The sequence below is a fragment of the Amblyomma maculatum genome, chromosome 7 (genome assembly GCF_055883805.1).
Source record: "Amblyomma maculatum isolate TAMU_Amacu chromosome 7, ASM5588380v1, whole genome shotgun sequence".
Lineage (NCBI taxonomy): Eukaryota > Metazoa > Arthropoda > Arachnida > Ixodida > Ixodidae > Amblyomma > Amblyomma maculatum.
This window is the reverse complement of record NC_139350.1, coordinates 48,266,719-48,284,896: the sequence shown is the minus strand read 5'-3', so window position 1 is coordinate 48,284,896 and position 18,178 is coordinate 48,266,719. Positions and strand designations below refer to the sequence as shown.

Below are 18,178 nucleotides of genomic sequence, written 5' to 3'. Positions count from 1 at the left end.
ATTCCATTGCGCTTGCACAGTGGCGAGCTGGTACAGTCGAACCGTATATTTCGAACTCGAAGAGGTTCGCGAAATAGTTCGATATATCGATAATTCGATATACAGAAATCTGCTTGAGACACCGCTTGCGATCATGAAACATGATGCCGTATTTGTCGCGTAATCTACTGGCATAATGAACCCACCCTCCACTTTTGCAGCTGAGAATATGAAAAAAAAAAATAATAAAGTTAGTCGGTGGCGCTACCTCTATTTTGGCCGTCGCGTCCACAGCTCATTTATTGGCAGCGCGGCAAGATGCTGCGCAATGATAACATCACGGCATGTAATCTTTTCACTATACTTTTGATTTGACCTCGTGCTTTCGTTGATTCATAAATGCAAGGATGGATGACTCTCGCAAAAAAAAAAAAAAAAAGAATTTGCCGCTTCTTAATGTCCACAGCCACCACAGCTTATGCTATGCCGCACGTTCAGCACGATTGCAAGGATGGACGACACGCAAACAAACGAAAAAAAAAACATCTGCCGCTTTTTAACGTCCGCAGCCGCCATAGCCCCATAGCCACGTCAGCCGATGCGCGCAGAGGGTTCACAACACACGCTGGAGAAAGCATCCGATATTCTGTCTGCCATGGGCTGAGCTGGCATGGCGCATGCGTAGTGAGTGCTGCCGTGAACTAAGACCGGGAAAGAGAAGAAGGAGAGAGATAACTCAACAGAAGAATGGGCACACCCTTGCTCTTGGCTCTATTGCGTTATTCCCCTCTCCCGAACATCACGGCCGCATTGGCTGCGTCTGCAATGTACCGCGGCCATTGCCAAACCGATTCCCTCTCGTTCCTTCATGCACATGGCTTGCAAACGTCACATGCTGGCGCGCGGCAGACTATCACGGTAGATGCGCGCACCTTTGGGGCAAGGGCGCGGCGCTTCCCTAGACCAGCCATCGCCAAACAGTTTCCTCTCATTCCTGCTGCACGTGGATTGAAAACGTCACGCTGTAAATGACCGAGGGTTATGCGATCATCTTTATGGAAGGCACACCTTCCAGTGCTTGGTGGAGCTTGATGCATTGAACGACCGGTGAAATAGAAGTTCGATATATAACGCAGCTTTCCTATACTTTTACATGGGATTTTCAAGGGGATATTCCGCGAGTTTGATATAACCAAAATTCGAATTATCCAGGTTCGATATATCCGGGTTAGACTATACCATTCTGAGATGTCCAGGGAACCCGCGGCAGTGTCGCTGCGGACGAATAGGAGGTGGTGGGGAGTGGCCATTGTGCCCTCTCCCCCACCAACCTCCCTAACGGCGTGCGTAACTCGCATTATAATTACATGCGACCATTATAATGGGGGCATGGGATTCGTGTGAACCCCCGCAAGTTTTGAAATAATTTGGAAATATTTGAAATTCTGAACGTTGATACTTGCTTTGAAGCCCAAATTGAGCACCATATTGTTTTCATTGATATTCGGAATGTTTAAATATTTGTAAAATTGATTCTGCGCTGATATTTACCTGGAAGCACGAGACATATTTTTCCGTGGAAAAATTGAATCTGAAAATTGTCTCTCAAGATGATTCGAAGTTGAGATCTCCTTGCTGGACAGGGCAAGTTGTCTCTGTGTTGAAGTGAATGGCTGCATAGTATACCCTCTGGGTCTTGTCTCCGAGTCAGCGTTAGTATATGCATTCTACTTGTGATATTGGCCAGTAATGGCGACACCAGTGTTTGTTCAGTTTTCTCTCTTTTCCAGCTTGCTATAAACCTCTGTTTTTGGCAAGCGTGGTCTCTCTCTGATCAGAACACCATGTCCTGTTGACAACTTTCCTTTGTCTTCAGTGTACCATTAAGTAATGACCAGCCATATCTCCACTGCCAGAATAATGCACGCACTGGCTTGCATTGTTCTAGGCAAAAAAAAAAATTTTGTGTTCGGCTGAAAGATTAGAAAAAAAAAAAAAAAATGCCCGAATTATTTGCATGGTGTTGCAGTTTGTCTCAGGGTTGGACATTGCCGAGCTGCTTCTTCGAGGACACACCATCTTGGAGCCTGTGGCATCTGCGTCTGTGCTTGCTCGACCAGGCGGCGAAGGGGGTGAGGCGACATCGCCTGAGGGTGCAGATGACGGCAGCAGTCCGTCGCCGGACGAGGGCATTGTGGTGTCTGACCGTACACAGCTCGGAGCTACAGGCTCGAGTCGGACGCTAGCAAAGTTCCGCGAGTTTCTACTATTTGGACACAAAAAGGTGAGCTTGTTCATTTGATGCATGCTGTTCTTGAAAGGGGATTAACTGACAGCGACAGGCAGAGAGCTGATTGAGAAAAGGAACAACGGGTGCCACCAGCTCAAGCTCTAATCTCACTCAGGTGACTAGTGATTGTGATGCAATGTGGCATTGTCACTTTTTATTCACTTTCTTGCTTACTCCGGCTGATTTCCTCAGTGGAACGGGGTACCCAGAGTAGCAACCCATGGTAAAGTATGGCCAGAGCATTATAGTGAGGCTTGAGGCAACTGATGTTGACAACCTTGTGACTGCAACAATGCTAGCTCAAAAACAGCGCCACGGGTGCAGATGCAGCAGCTTGGAGAAGTATATCATATTATGAAAGGTTGGTTTCTCGGTAGCGCACAACCTCCTGTGTAGTCTACCATCCCCATCTTCATTGACACTTGTAAATTCAATAATGGGCCAAAAAGGGCATAGTCAAATCCACATCTATAATCTGTTTGACAGTGGCACTGTGGCCACATTACAGATTTTGCAAAGTCGGGTAATTTGTTCGCACTATCGTGACTATCGGAAATAATAGACAGATATCACCTGCAGCTGTGCTGTGCCACGGTGCATCTGTGCACATGAAACTTGGTCCTCTATCGTCACCACATACTATTCTTTGCATGATTCATAGGTTTCAGAGCAAAGTAGTCTTCCTAAGGGGCATCATGCTGCTACAGCTGCACATGGCACAAATCCCTGGATTTTTCATTTTTTCAAAAAGGAAAAAAGGTCCCCCCAAAAAAAGAGTGCTAAAGCTAGTCATGGGTGTCAGCTAGCACATTTAGCAGTCTTGTTCCTTTTGACCAGTGTACGAGTATGTCGGCAAATGGTAAATTTTTAAGATCTCAAGGTCCAAAATATTTGTCTTTTATGCGCCGTTAATCATTAAGGCAAGCGCCGAAATGAAATGGATGAAGAGGAGGTGATCGTTTAACCTTCATGCTGCTTTGTCAAGCAGCCTTTTCAGCAATTTCTGCCTGATTAAAAAATTGCAAGTGGAGGACTGTGTGAAATTTTATTGGCATGTACAGGAGTCCCTAAAGGAAGGGCATGCTTGATGCAAATATTCACTTCTTATACCTCATTCTTCCATAGCAGTGGTATTGCTAGCCCTGTTTCACGCAGTGAGAAAGCATGGCTGTAAAACACTAAAAAAGTTGAAGTGATCATTGCACCTAACTTTAATTGACTTATTACCATGTTTGAAGTGCACCAGGATTAGAATTAAACCTCTTATGACTGGCAGTGGCTTTTCCTAAAGCACTGTTGGCTGCAGCTTTGATGCGATCCTCAACTACAATGGCACTTGTGTTGCATGTGCAAGATGTGGGCAGTGCATTCTCTTACTTTATGATCTGGCACGTGAGGGTGCGCCCAGTGCACCCTTCTTTTTGGCACCTGGAGTGAAATGATGCTTGGGTCCACACTCTCGCGGCAAGTGACGTGCTGCCCACATACTGGCGTACTGGCATATTGGCAGCAGAGGTGCGCTGCTGCCATTATGCCAGGGAAAGCTCATCTGTTGTCATCATTTATGTGTCAAATTACCAATATGGTCAAACACCTTTATAACAAAGTGCTTAGGGCCGCTAAAATCCTTCATTATACAGGTCACTTAATTGTGAAGTTCGCGGATTCTACTGCATGCAATTGAGTAAGCTAAGCACATTCAGAAAAATAAAGCCTTTATTTAACGCGAATTGAAGAGTTACCTGTTGCAAGGAGGTGATTCTGCTTTGAAGTCTTTTTCCAATGAAATATACGACTGCAGCCGCGTGTATCACTTCAAGGTTCACAGCATGCTCCACACCAAAACCTGGCAGCAACGCAAGGTACAACTGCAGAGTGTCAAATACCTCTATTGCTGCTTGGTCACCAGAATTCTGGATTCACCTTAACGCTCTTTCATCACAGCTATTTTCGGCCTTCTCCTCCGTCCCATCCTTGATGGCTTCGACGATATTGTCAGTTGTCAGTTCCGAGCAGGCCATCACATCGTCATCAGCCGTAACATAATCGTCAACCATCACTCCCGCTGCTGTGTTGCAAGAAGCAAGTGCGTTGCTAGCAGTGTCTTGAGGTATAGCAAATCCAGCCTTCCGCCAACAATTGCACACAATGCCTGGTGGCATACCCCACCAAGCATTCATGATCATTTCAATAGCTTGGCAAACATTTATGTTAGTTAGCAGTTCAGCCTTCTGCTTGAGGTTTAGCAGAACTATCTGCAGCATTCTTTGCAGTAGTGGGCCTTGGCAGACTTGATTCAACAGCTGCAACAGGGAGGCACAATTCAGTGGCAAAAAAAAAAAAAAAAGGTTATGTTCACGTACTCTAGCAACGAGAGCATGTTCTATGTGGCACAGTTGTCAGCAACAAAGGCAATCTTGCAGTTATGCAGCCGCATCATTTTCTCTGCCTGGCTTGAAACAACTCTGCTGTCATTCAGGACTTTTTGGTAGCCACATAGTCAGCCATAAGGCTATGCATGCCTTTGATGCACTGCAGTTTCAGTGTGCTTCATTGCGATACCTACAGCATTATAACAAACCATCATGGTAAAGTGTTGCTTTGACTTCATGCTGCCTTTGCAAATGTCTGCCTTCTCACTGAGTGTTTTCTCAGGAAGCAGCTTAAAAAAAGGCACTTTTGTCAGTGTTAAAAGTATCTTCTGGTCTGTGCTGTCACAGGACTGAACCACTCAGACTTGCACCAGCTGTGAGCAAGATGACGTGGCGCGCCGGCTACTTTTTCTAAGGTTTTGAAAATGATGCCATGGCATTTTTTGAAACTCCTTGTTATTCACTGGTCGCCTTAAACATGTCTTGAACACCAAACGCACAAGCATACTCCTTGGCTTTGTCACAGAGCAAAGGCCCACTGACAGGAAGCCTTCTCTCATGTACATCTGTGAACCGCATGTAGACGGCGGTGTCAACATCATGGAAAGGGGTAGCGTAAATCTGCTTCTGTGACGCATCTGTCTCGTATTGTGTCACTTGCTCTTGTATCTTGTCCTTGTCTTTAAGAAATGCTGTCAGCGTTGATATACTAATCCATACTCTTCCGCAATGTCTCTCTTGCGACAGCACTGACAATTTGCAACTTCTCATACTTCAATGTTACACTGATCACCAATCCATGCCTAGCACTACTCCAAATGCACTGAAGAACAAAGAGAAAAAGCCTAAAATTTAGTGTGTTCATCTCAGTAACCCAACATCAAAATAAATGCACAGGCACAGTGCATAATCTGACTCACTGCAGGGAGAAAGTGAGTACTGGCGAGTGCTCACTGAAGTTTACGTCATTTATAGGCTCCTAACTTGGATAGGTGCAAAAAGGGCCTTCTTGTTCACCACTGTTAGTTTCTCTGTCTGCAGCTGACTGAAATTTCCTACACCTCACTGCAGGTAGCTACTAGCGCCACCTTAGCACAGAGACCTTTGTGCCTTTATTTTTGCTTTTTGCTAGTAGGCTACCCTAGTGCCGTTCATCAAAATGTTCAGTTATTCTGCCCTTTGCACATCTTTTCTTTGCATTCGTTTGGCGGTTTCTATAGCTACTACAACAGAGTTAACAGTATTTGGTATGATGTCGATCAGTGCTTCCTATGTTGCGTCTGCGGAAGGCAATGACAGTAACGCTGCGTGTGTTCATTGTAGAGGGGCAAATGAGTCGTTCAGCATGCCCTAATTCCTTCGTTGTAGAGGCGTTCATAATACATATGAAAGATGGGAATTTGGCTGGGACCTACAGAATTTTTCGCTACACAGGTCATTTCATTGTAGAGGTGTTTTATTGCATATTGGAACTAATTCGTGATCCCCTGGGCTTGAATGTAGTATGATGTGATTGTATGAAATTACAGTGTGGAAGTACACTCTGCAGAGTATTGTTTTAGTGGTGGCATTAAGCGAGCATTGTATTTTTTTTCAGTGGTGCACTGGTTGCTGCTCTCAGTCCTGTGGATTGAGCAACCAGCTAGTCCAGTGGTCCATGTGCTGTTTGCTCTCTCCACCCTTCCCACTTCCCTGCACGCCTTATCCATTGCAACAGTGGTGTGACTTGATGTCCATGCCATTGACTGAAACTATATTGGTGCTTTTTTTGGTTCCTAAGCTGAAAATCACAGGAAGTAAAGGTGTCCATGGAGTTAACTTGATTTCCTGGCTACCATGTTTAAAATGTTTACAATTTTTGGCTGTGGTTCAATGAACAATGCACACATGTGCAGGCGTACAAGCTGACCGAAACTGGGGGCAGGTGAGAAAGCGCTTCAGCTCATGTTGTATTCCCCAGACTTGGGCCAATCATGCGCATGCATACCGTTTTTCAAATGCTTCAATTCCTAGCCGTTAGACACGGGAAGAAACGCTTGTATTTCTCTTCTCTAATCGTATGTTAGTGCAATTTTTTTACGTTTATCATCTCTACGCCCATGCACTGCAGGAAGCCGCCATGGCAAAAAATTGCAGCTGCATTCCAACTTTTCATTTCACTTGCCACCAAACTGGCCAACTCGTGTGCTTGCACACATGCATTTTGTCACTAAATATAGTATACTGACCAGATTTGATTGAAATTATCAACATAACAGCTGGGAAATCCCCTATGAGACATGCCTGTAACTTTGAGTGCATGAACCGAAAGCCTAGCGACGAGGCTTTAATCTTTTTCTGTGCTTTCGTGTCTGCTCTCTTAGCGGAGCTCTCCTTGGTGTTTGAGTGATCACTGAATGGTTTCAATCTTCTGTATGCTCTGAAAGGATGCCTTGGAGTGGGCAGTCAAGTGTGGCCTGTGGGGTCATGCCCTGTCTCTGGCCTCCAAGATGGACGCCCGCACGTATGCGAGCATCATGACTCGGTTCACCAATGCGCTTGCCATCAACGACCCACTGCAGACTCTGTACCAGCACCTGTCTGGCAGGCAGCCCGCTACCGTCACCGTAAGTAAATGGCATTCGCCACTTTCCGGCTGGGATTCGCGATTCTTGAGTCTCGCATGTCTCTCATAGGGTTGTGCAGTACTTGCAGGTGGAACAGCCAGAAGGTCTGCCTCCGTTGTTTAGTTACCTGAAATGCACAAAGGGTGGTATTAAAATGCTTCAGCACCAATTTGAATGCAATTATAGGCACTAAGTGGGTAAAGGCTCACTTTGTTTAATTGCAGCACATGCTGAACATTTACGTGAATGAGCTTTGTGTACTTCGGTTTTTGACTGTTGGCAGCTCGGAGCACTGAGTGAAAATCTACCAGGACATGTAGTTATGTTACGCATTGCCAATTTGATACCAAAAGCTATTGATACCCTTATATTGAGTTTTGTGCCATCCTTCCATTGTTGTGTACGCAGACATGTCTTTTTGCACACAACCAGACATCTCTTCCAGTAATCTTCTTCTGTCTTGATTATCTTCTAGGTAATGTTACATTATTATTGTCTATTAGCTATATTATTTCTAATAATCTAGCTGGGGAGTTAGATATTATCATGGAGGTGTCTAGAGGCGATGACATGGGCTGCAATGAGCATGCGTCAGATATGTAACTGTTGTCACTTCCTGCAAGCTGATGGCCATATCTTGCGACAGACAGCATATCTTTTTTTTTCTGATGAGGCTTCAATTACTATCTCATTAAACATCACTGTGCATTGGACAGCTCATGTGCTTTTTCGAAGCACCTGTGGCTTTTCTTCAATGTTGTTTCCATTTCTCACTGCTTGTCAACCTCTGTTGTCGAAGCTTGTAACTAATGGGCCCGCAGGCATTGGAAATACTTCGACGCCATCATTTCAGGCAGGTGTAGATGGTTTTGTGTACGTCTAACTTTGAAGTTTTTCAAGGGAAATGTGGGGTTGCCTATGGGTCTGTTCTTTGTGCTGAAGTTTTAGCATGGATGTGTGAGCACCCCTGTGGATGTGTGTGCAGTGCATAGCAGACGAGAAGTGGGGCGACTGGCGGCCACACCTGGCCATGATTCTGTCCAACCCTTCATCGCGGCCAGAGGTGGATGCTCGGAGCATCACCACGCTTGGTGACGTCCTCGGTGAGTGCAGTGCAAATGTGGGGTGGAAACTTGTGACATGGGCTCTGCACAGCATGGGTAGCTGTTTCGTTCAAGTTGCCGGCAGTCTGTATGCTATGGCTGAGTGCCGAAGTTCTGACAGAATCCAAAAAAAGTGGCAAGAGTGACAAAAAGAAAACATACAGGGTTATCTTTCATAGTGATTTCATAGCAAGGTTGCTTGATCCATCAGCTTGATGATTAGGTCATAGCATGTAATGGTTGTGCGACCAGTCAGGTGTCACTGAGCCACGTGACACCTGACCTTACACCCCCCCATTTCTCTTTAACATTCATGCCACATTATATAAATTTAAATTGAGCCCCCCTGCTGTACTTCTGTGCGATCTTTTTAGCCTTAGATAACCCCAGTGGCTTTGAAAAGAGGTTGAAGAACCTGTGCGCCTTGGCACCCGTACCTTTCTGCCTAACATGCCATGCATAAAGGGTAATGCATATGCATGGCCCTTGTTTATGTGTGTGTGTATATATATATATACAGTCGAACCCCGCAATAACGAAACCGCCGGGGAAGGAAAACCTTTTCGTTGTCGCGAGAATTTCGCTGTCGCGGAAATGGACAAATAAGCACACCCATTACCTTTCAGAACCAAGATTTAATTAAAAAAGTCGCTTATTTTGCTCTGCTTGACATTGCTGTGCAGGAGCTTGACGACTCCGGCTTCGCAGCTTGATAAGCTATGCATAGCTTCGTCGTCGTCGTCGTGGTCGCCGAGAAAAGTCCGGATCACATCGAATGCATCAAGCACATCACGCGAGCTTACTTGCTTACCTTGTGCTTGGTTTTCGCTATCTTCATCGTCACTCGCCTCATTTCCTTTGCGCACACTGTCGATAATAGCGTCGTCGCTGAATTCCTCGTGCACGATCAAGTCGGCGTCCGCACACAAAAAGTCCTCCAGTTCAACAGCCTCTGGGAACTGCGAAGCGCGTTCCATGCTTCGGTTAGTGGCTGCAGATCGTCGCTGCTTGCAGCTTCCGGTTCTGCCAAGGCGTGCTGACCAGCTGCGAAACCGGCGTGCCTGAAGCAGTTCTGGACAAGCGTGGCCGAAGTAGCAATCCACGCGCTGGCAAGCATCTCCAGCGCCATGAAGAGGTCAATTTCCGTCGGTCGCTTCATTTCGATGTTTAGCAACATCCGCTGTATGAGCCTTCTTCGGTACGCAGACTTCACACTTTTGATAACCCCCTGATCAAGAGGCTGGATAACGGATGTGCAGTTCGCGGGGAAAAAAAGTCAAGCGGATGCTCGTCAGGGCAACGTCTTCAATGTGGTGCGCACTGCAGTTGTCCAAAAAAAGACAGACAGATCTGCCCTGCTTTCGCATGTCCGTATCAAAGGCTTCCAGCCAGCTTGTGAATATTGCGCGCGTCATCCACGCTTTTTGGTTTGCAGTGTACTGGACCGGAAGCTTTCGGTTACGTTTAAAACACCGTGAAGTCTTGCTCTGGCCGATCACGAGGAGGGGACGCTTGTCAGATCCATCCATGTTTGAGCATAAAAGAATGGTGACCCGCTTTTTGCTCAGCTTGCCGCCATGGCATTTTATTCCTTTCAGGTCTAGCGTTTTTGAAGGCAACATTTCATAGAAGAAGCCCGTTTCGTCCGCATTATAAATTTCGGAGGGCTCGTACTCGTCCATTATGCCTTCGTAACTTTTCTCCATCCAGGAAGATGCTGCTTCAGCGTCTACGCTCGCACACTCCCCCGACAACACTTTGGCGACGATGCAGTGCCGCGCTTTAAATCGACTTAGCTATCCGGCACTCGCCTTAAAGTTGTCGTGCCCCAGAATGCACGCGTAGTCAATCGCCTTTTGCTGCAGGAGGCTTCCGGACAAAGGCACCCTGTTCGCTCTCTTGTCCAGGAACCACTGAAATATGGCTTTGTCCACGTCTTCGTAGACCGGCGCTGCCAAAGTCTTGTTCTGAGCGCGCGCGCCGTTCTGGAGTGCCGCCATGATGCCATTCCTTGATTTCAGAATCGTAGAAAGCGAGCTGCACGGGATACCGAACTCCTCCGCAATATCAGTCTTCTTCCTGCCTTTTTCAGCTTCGGCGATAATTGCAGCCTTTTCCTGCAGCGTCAAAAACGTGCGCTTCTTTACAGGAGGCGGCATGTTTCCAACAGTAAAAAAAAAAAAAAACAACAAAAAACACAGTACACAGGCAAGTCGCGAGCGGCACAAGGCGGATGGCGAGATCGGCGAGATAGCGTGGTCGGCGCACTAGCGAAAAGAAAAAAAAAGGAGGTTCCTTGCTCTTCCCCGGTTGGCCGGCGGTGTCGTCACGTGGCGTGAAACGTCACATACATGCGTAGTGGCCAACAGACAGGCTAGCAAAAAGCCGCTTTCAGCGGGCAAAAAAAAAAAAAATATGCTTTGCTATCATCATCATTACCGAACCAACCGAAAGTAAACAAAAATGGCTGCGCCGGTGCTTGTTGGCAGGTGAAATGAACGGGCTCGATTTGTCGGATGAGTGTGCTGCTGCAGTTTCGCCCATTCTATGTTCCCGACTGGCTGATGTGCCGAAAAAATGTTGCAGATCACTACCTCAAACTTTCGTTAATGCGGGACTGCTTTTTAAAAACCCTTCGCTGTTGAGAGGGGACAAATGCATTGAACCCTATAGGAGTTCGCCGGGGGCGCCAGAATTTTTCGTTGTCGCGAGAATTTCGTTCTTGAGGGCTTTCGTTATAGAGGGGTTCAACTGTATATATATGTGTATATATATATATATATATATATATATATATATATATATATATATATATATATATATCCATGGGATGATTCGAACTCAGATAATTTATTTCACATTTAGTTCATTCAAACAGATTTCTATTTTTCTTTGCCCAGCTGTATTGTTGGTGCATTTTAGAGCCGTTTAATTTATACCACAATTTCTCTTAAATTGTGTTGATTCAGATATCTTTGTTTTGTTATGGTGCTCCTGGTGGGCAAAAATGTGGTAGCCGCTGCCAGATATCGCAGGTTTCCGGCACTGAATGACCTGAAAAATTGCACCCTTTCAGCTGTGAACTCTTTCGGGACTATGAAAAAAAGCAGGTGATTCTGCTGGGTCTTGGGAAAGCTCTTTATATATGCAAACCTTAACCAACCCTGGCAAAATATAGATATTTAAGTGCGATTTCATATACATGAATAATATTTACTTAAGCTCTGCACAACATGAAAAAAAATCCTTTTGTTCAAAATTTTGGGGGAAAATTGAGTTTTTGTAAAAGTATACGTATAAAATTAAGAAATAGCAATAAAATTTTTTCACGATACGCAGAAGGTTGCTTAATACCTCTTTTCTTATTTTTGATAATACGGGTTATGTATGCTTACTTTTTTCTTTGATGTTAAGTCTTTCATGTCCCTGGAGTAAAACAGGCAGCTTTGAAGAGCCTAAAGGGAAGAAATGTTTATGAAGTTAAATATTTGCATGATTTAGTCATAAATGTAGTTATTTAGATGGCCTTTCAATTACGTACAAAAGTTTTGGTTACCTTTATAAATGACGTGATAAAAAAAAATCTGAGTACTTAAAAGGAGGCTTGAATATCAAAATAAAACACTGCAATAAAAATATTCCAGAATATATAGACAGTGCTACATTGTCGCATTTATAAGTTATAAAAATTTGGCATTGCTATCTCTAGATTTCTTTTTCAGTGCTGTTTGGGAGCAGTTCCCACTTTTCAGCCCCTGCAGTAGTTATTGGGAGTCTCGCGTATCCCTTCTGCCAACTACACTAACAAAATGCACTGAACTTGAATTACCAAGCAACTAATATGTTCTGTGGTGAAACTCATTCTGAGGGTGTGCAGGTCTCATAACAGCATTTCTGAATTGATAAAAACAGTTAAGTTTTCCTCTGCTCATAGCACAGCTTGGTTGTTGCACCTTTTGGGCTTTATGGCTGGCACGTTTTGAAGCGGGCGCCAGAGTACATTACTAGTTTGCCGTCAAAATTAAACATCTGCTCTAAGAAGCTGTCTTCTGTAAGGTACTTGGCCAGAACCCATTCGGTGTTGCTGGTAGCACTCGTGGAAGTTCTGGAGGAGCCATTTCACGTGCCTGACATTCCTTGTTGCTCAAACCCTGTTGTAGGTTGTTGACACCCTAGTGAATAGAGGCAAAGCAGCGAGTATGCAGAGTGAGGATGTATAGCTGCTCAAGATTGAGCTAAAGTTGAAAGTATGGTTTCCTTGGTTGAAATTTCAGGCTGGTTGACTGATTTATTACCGGAACTGAAGTTGGAGCTCACATAGTTGTCTTTGGACTCTTTTCTACAGCTGTCATTAAAAAAATGCTCGGTAGAAGTAGCAGAATCACTCGAAAGGTGACGAATTCATAGCTTATTCTGGCATGGGCTCAGTTCCATTTTTTTGTTAATATTTGAGAGCACTTTGGTTCTGAATAATTCTTTCTTCTACTACGTCTACCATTTGTTGAAAAAAAAAAAGTGAACCATGCAGAAACTAAAACTACAGTTGTAATATTTGCTTAGATCCGGCTACATATTTTATCGCACAGAGATTTGTGTTTGGTAGGGCATTGAAAACCGTTGGTCATACGTGACCGCTTTCCTATGGGACAGTCCCAAAAGAGTTAACTTGGGTGTTGCCCTAAGGAAGGCTGTGTAGAGGTCCAGCCGGCACTCTTAAGTAGTCGGAGTGCCCTGTTGCCCCCCCTTAGTTCTGTTTTCTGAGCTTTGCTTGCTGGAAAACTAGTCTGGTGGTGGTGAAGCTCCCTCTTGAAGTTGGCTCATTATTTCAGAACAAAGGCTGAAATTTTAGGGGGCTGCGGGCGGGCATGTGTGAGACCTTTGGTGTAGTAGTGAAAGAGAACACAGGAAACAGTTACTGTCTGGCTAGTCCAAGAATAAACTGTATAAAGAAAAGGGAAAAGGTGTCAAGGTATGCATGGATTTTTTGGTGCTCCATGGCAACCAAGAGTTTACAGCGAACCTAGGTAGAGAACTCCAGCAGTACTGTTCAGCCTTGGTGTTGTTGAAGCTGTTTTGTCTTATCTCGGCTCCCTCTCTTTCACTCCTGCAGCCAGCCGTGGCTGCCTGTCAGCGGCGCACTTCTGCTACCTGATGGCCCAGGTGGAGTTCGGCTCGTACAGCAGCAAGTCGAGCAAGCTTGTGCTCCTGGGCTCCAGCCACCAAACGTGCGTGCCCTTTGAAAAAGCGACAAGTGCCGCACTGGTCATTCAACCCTGTAGTATTGGCTGTAGCCATTATGATAGCTTGCGTGTAGTCATCTTGTTTTACTTGTACCTGCCATGCGTCATGCCACGCGCACACAGGCTGCTGGTACATCTTAGTTACATTTGTCTCTTAATTCTCTCTAGAGCGCGTGCCTTGTCAACTAAAATTGTGTGGCTTGTGTGTTGTGCAGACTGTCCTTTGAGGAGTTCGCATCCAATGAGGCGATCCATTGCACCGAGATCTACGAGTACTCCCAGTCCCTTGCAAATGCGGGCTACATGCTGCCACACCTGCAGGCAAGTACCTCTGTCTCTCAACTGGACTCCTTGCTAGTTGCTCCTCTAGTGTACAGCCCTAGCATCATCGTTCAATAGGTGTGTGCAGATGCAGTAGAACCTTCGGGATACAAACTTATCCAAAAAAATATTCGTAAAACCCAGAACCCATGTCTTCAGAAGGGGAACAAAATTCACATGAAATGTATTTGCAGCCAAGGGGATTTATTTTCAGCCCCTCAACCACTGCTCGGTGCTAGCAGTGTGTACCGCGCCACTGGCGATCGCAAGGTCGGTGGTGTGAGGCCGGTACTTGGTGCTTATGGGCGGGATTATTGGTACGAGCAAACTGAAGCACGTAGCATAGCTGCATGTTTTGTACAGCATGCTGGTCATGCTGTACAAACATGATAATATTCCCTGAGTACCATGTAATGCACACCTTGCTGTGACTTCTGTGATGATTGTGTGGGGACCTCACAACTGTTGCCATTGTGCATGCTAATGCCTCATATAGTTTTTTTCTTTAGTGGTAGTGTACTAGCTGGATGAAAAAAATACCAGAATGGGACAACTGATGCATGAAATGCAAGTCAGTAAAATGTTTTAGTTGAGGGAGATCGAATACCATTTCAATTTGCCTTCGTCGTAAATGTACAGTATAAGCTCAATGATTCCAAGTGCATGGGAAGGCTAATGGAGATTGAATGAACCAAAGTTTGAACTAACGAAAGTGAAAAGGAAACTTGGTACACTGTAGTTGAGGAGCAGTTGGGCAGTTTGATTTCCTGATATTATTGGTCTGCAAATGCCATGATCACCTCCTGCTTCTTTCGTGAACAGGAGCAGCCAGCACCTTCTGTTCTAAGGCCTGAACATAGCTGAAGCCCTCCTCTTCACCGTCAGAACTGAATAGGCAGGCACTGTTGAGCACATCCCATCTGGTCTAGTGGAGAGATGCACTGGAGTAGTGAAGGGCATTCAGCTGCCTGTGAGCAGGGTATAGCAATGCTGGAAAATGCGCACCATGTAGCCTTTCCGCACTGTCGCTGTTTGAACAATTGCATAACTGCCATGACTCGCAAATGCACACATGTGAGTCGCAAAGGTGGAGCAAACGATCAGGTCAAAAGCAAAAATTGCCAGGACAGTTGTCATACTGGCCGATTTTACAGCCTTCCGATGCCAAAAGTGAAGTGGCCGTGTTGTCTTCTTTTGTGCAGCCTTTGCGTTAAAATCCTTCTACAATTTTGACACCAAGGGCAAAGCATTAAATCATTGAGCGAGCTTTTTGATGATATGTTTCGATACTAGGTCAACGTTGACTTCATGTATAGTTTCAATATTTCCTTGAAGCTTTTTACCTTGGTAATTACCCAGACAGACAGCATGTCTAAATCACGGTACGACAGCATAGCATGTAGGCTTTTAAATATTAGGTGACCACTGCAAACAATGGCATGCAAGGTAATGCAGAGCGCTGTTGAAAACTAAGAGGCATGCAGTAAAGATTACCAAAAGCTCTAAATTGTTCTTTTCTTGTGTGCCACAGTTTGTGCCACGAATGTGGTTTCAGAATGTTGGTGACGGTTCTGTGTGCCAATTCACTGTATCTGTGCGTGTTGTGTCATCCATAACTCAACAACAAAAACTAATGGTGTCTTCGGCTGAGATGCACTGCCTTCACACCAATGTGTGAGAAGTGGCATCAAATACCATGCAAATAGGACATTCCTGCGTGTGCTAGCTGAACAAGCGAAACAGTTGCGCTCTTTCTACCTTTTCTTTAGCAGGGCCCTCAAGGCTCTTGAAAATCTTGAAGGCCGTCCTGCATTTTTTGAAATTTTGGCCAATCTGAGACACGTGTGCATGCTTGCAACGTGCTGCGATTCTGGTGGTACATGTTTGTCGGAAAGAACACCACTTCGTTATGCTTACCGTTTTCGGTGCATATGTTACAGCTCTTCAGTTGCAGCAATTGCCAAAATGTATATCTAGATGATTTACTGTCACCAGTCCACTTCTAACTAAATCATTTACTTTCCTTTCTTACAAAGCAGGGAATGGGCGTATAAGGTTGGTTCTGTGTTGAATTGGTATTTGGGCCTGTGCACTGAGATGCACATCTGGCTGCTTATGAGTATGGGCTGCAATGGCTGTATAAAATGTATAATTTTGTAGTGTGAGTTACACTACGTGAGTTGGAAGAAGTTCTACGTGTCCTCAGCGCTGACCAAGCTGTGTATGCGTGAGAGCCACACTACATCATAGGGACACAGCTACCGCCGCCACAGCCCCAGCGGAGGAAATGGAGAAAGGGTGTGTCGAGCGAGAGAAAGGTAAAGGGAGAGCAACTGTGCCCATGGCAGTGTAGTTCGGCATTCGTAGCTCAGCATTTGTAGACCAGCGTTCGTAAACCACTGGTGTTCGCAGACCGGCGCTCACACACCGGCATTTGTAGCATGGATGAAAGAAGGGGAAGAATGTCGTCGCGTTCCACTCTTTAATGCATAGCTTAAGTGTTCTACCAACACCACCTAGTAGAAGAAGAGGTTGTTGGTTCTACCGGAGTGTGTCAAATGCGAGAGAGAGAGAAAGGGAGCGCAACCGTGTCCATGACAGTAGTTCGGCGTTCCTAGCTCGTAGTTCATAGATCGGCATTTGTAAACCACCGGTGTTCGCTAAGTGAACATTGTGTGTATCGTATACAGTGCTGTCTGCCTTGGGAAGCCGAGGGGTAGTGATAAGCCTTGACAAGCCAAGATAAGCTAAGATAAACCAAGGAAAAGCCAGGGCAGGCCAAGATAGACCAAGTTCACGCTGCGTATAATCCGGCATAGCAGAGCTAAGCCACTGTGAATTTTTTTATGCGGGCTTGTTGTGGAGCATGTAATTGAGAGAAGTGTAGACTGCATCGGGATATTCTGGGCTGCACTCACAACAAGCTGGATATAAATTCTTGTTTTTGCTGTTGTTTTGTCAACTTTTTCAGCCAGCTGTGTATGTAGTATACTAACAACGTTCGCATTTGATGTATCTTAGCACCACTGTGGCCTGTCCTTTTCCTTGATAACTTGCTGTATTGTATCTTTAAAACTCTCTAAAAATTTGTGTTGCAGACTTACAAGTTCCTCCATGCCACACGGCTTGCCGAGTATGGCTTTGCACAAGAGGTAAGTACCAAATCGGTAAGAGCACTGAAGTCGGGGGCCACTGATCCAACCTCTTGAGTGAGCTAGCCAATGAGTGTTCCCGTTGAGCGTGATGGCAGAGTAATATTACTGGGTTGCAGGGATGCCCCAAATGCTTTAGTTGCCCACATTATGAGTGAAGTAGGCACTCGCAGTGTAGTTGGACTAGTTGAAGGAAGTGCCATGCACGCAAATATTAACTCTATAATTGTATGGAGATTGATGCCATTTTGCATTTAGGGCTAATTGCTGAAGCTTTTCCAGTGGAAGGCTAGCCCTTGTGTCCATGTTTATATCAAGCTGGGCATTTTATGATAGGGTACTGCATAATAACAATATAAGACATTTGTGGATGTTTGTCTGTACAAAAAAGGAGGAAGGTGCTGCCTTCCATTTCAGCTGCCTGTGTGAAAGATTACACTTTTGTGCGCCAGCATGTTGTATGAACCATCTAGCGGGGGTAATACAGTCAAACCCGGATATATCGAACCCGGATATATCGAATTTTGGTTATATCGAACTGACGGAATATCCCCTTGAAAATCCCATGTAAAAGTATAGGAAAGCCGCGTCATATATCGAACTCAATTTCACTGGTCGTTCGATATATCGAACTCCGCACCACGCACTGGAAAGTGTGCCTTCCCCAAAGACGATCGCATCACCCTCGGCCGTTTGCCACGTGATGTTTTCAAGCCACGCGCGGAAGGAATGAGAGGGGACAGTTCGGCGACGGCTGGTCTAGGGCAGCGCCGCGCCCATTCCCTAAAGGCGCGCGCATCTGCGTTATCGTTTCCCGCGCGCCAGTACGTGACATTTGCAAGCCGTGTGCGTGAATGAACCAGGGAGAGCCGGTGGGAACGAGAGTGAAAAAACGCGATAGAGCGAAGTGCAAAGGGTATGACCATTCCTTTGCCGAGCTATCTCTCCCCTTCCTCTCTTCCAACCTTCGTTATCAGTAGCACGCGCTACGCTTGCGCCAAGACAGCTCAGCCCCTTTTCAGACATAACACGCTTTCTCCAGCGCGTGTTGCGAACCCTCTGCGCGCCGCGGCTAACGTTAAGAATTAGTGGCAGATCTCTCTCTCTCTCTCTCT

General features: G+C 45.5%; 1 protein-coding gene across 6 annotated transcripts in view; it reads left to right on the top strand.

Annotated features, from left to right (window-relative positions):
- The window catches only part of LOC146183160 (uncharacterized), a 150,895-nt gene that overhangs the window by 71,215 nt on the left and 61,502 nt on the right, over positions 1-18,178 (top strand). For all 6 annotated transcript variants that reach the window (XM_084609058.1, XM_084609061.1, XM_084609059.1 and 3 more), the window contains 6 exons: positions 2,009-2,263; positions 7,068-7,247; positions 8,233-8,350; positions 13,461-13,575; positions 13,806-13,911; positions 17,010-17,063. In XM_084609058.1, coding sequence (XP_084465184.1) covers positions 2,009-2,263; positions 7,068-7,247; positions 8,233-8,350; positions 13,461-13,575; positions 13,806-13,911; positions 17,010-17,063 — 828 coding nt within the window. The remainder of the gene's footprint in view (positions 1-2,008; positions 2,264-7,067; positions 7,248-8,232; positions 8,351-13,460; positions 13,576-13,805; positions 13,912-17,009; positions 17,064-18,178) is intronic.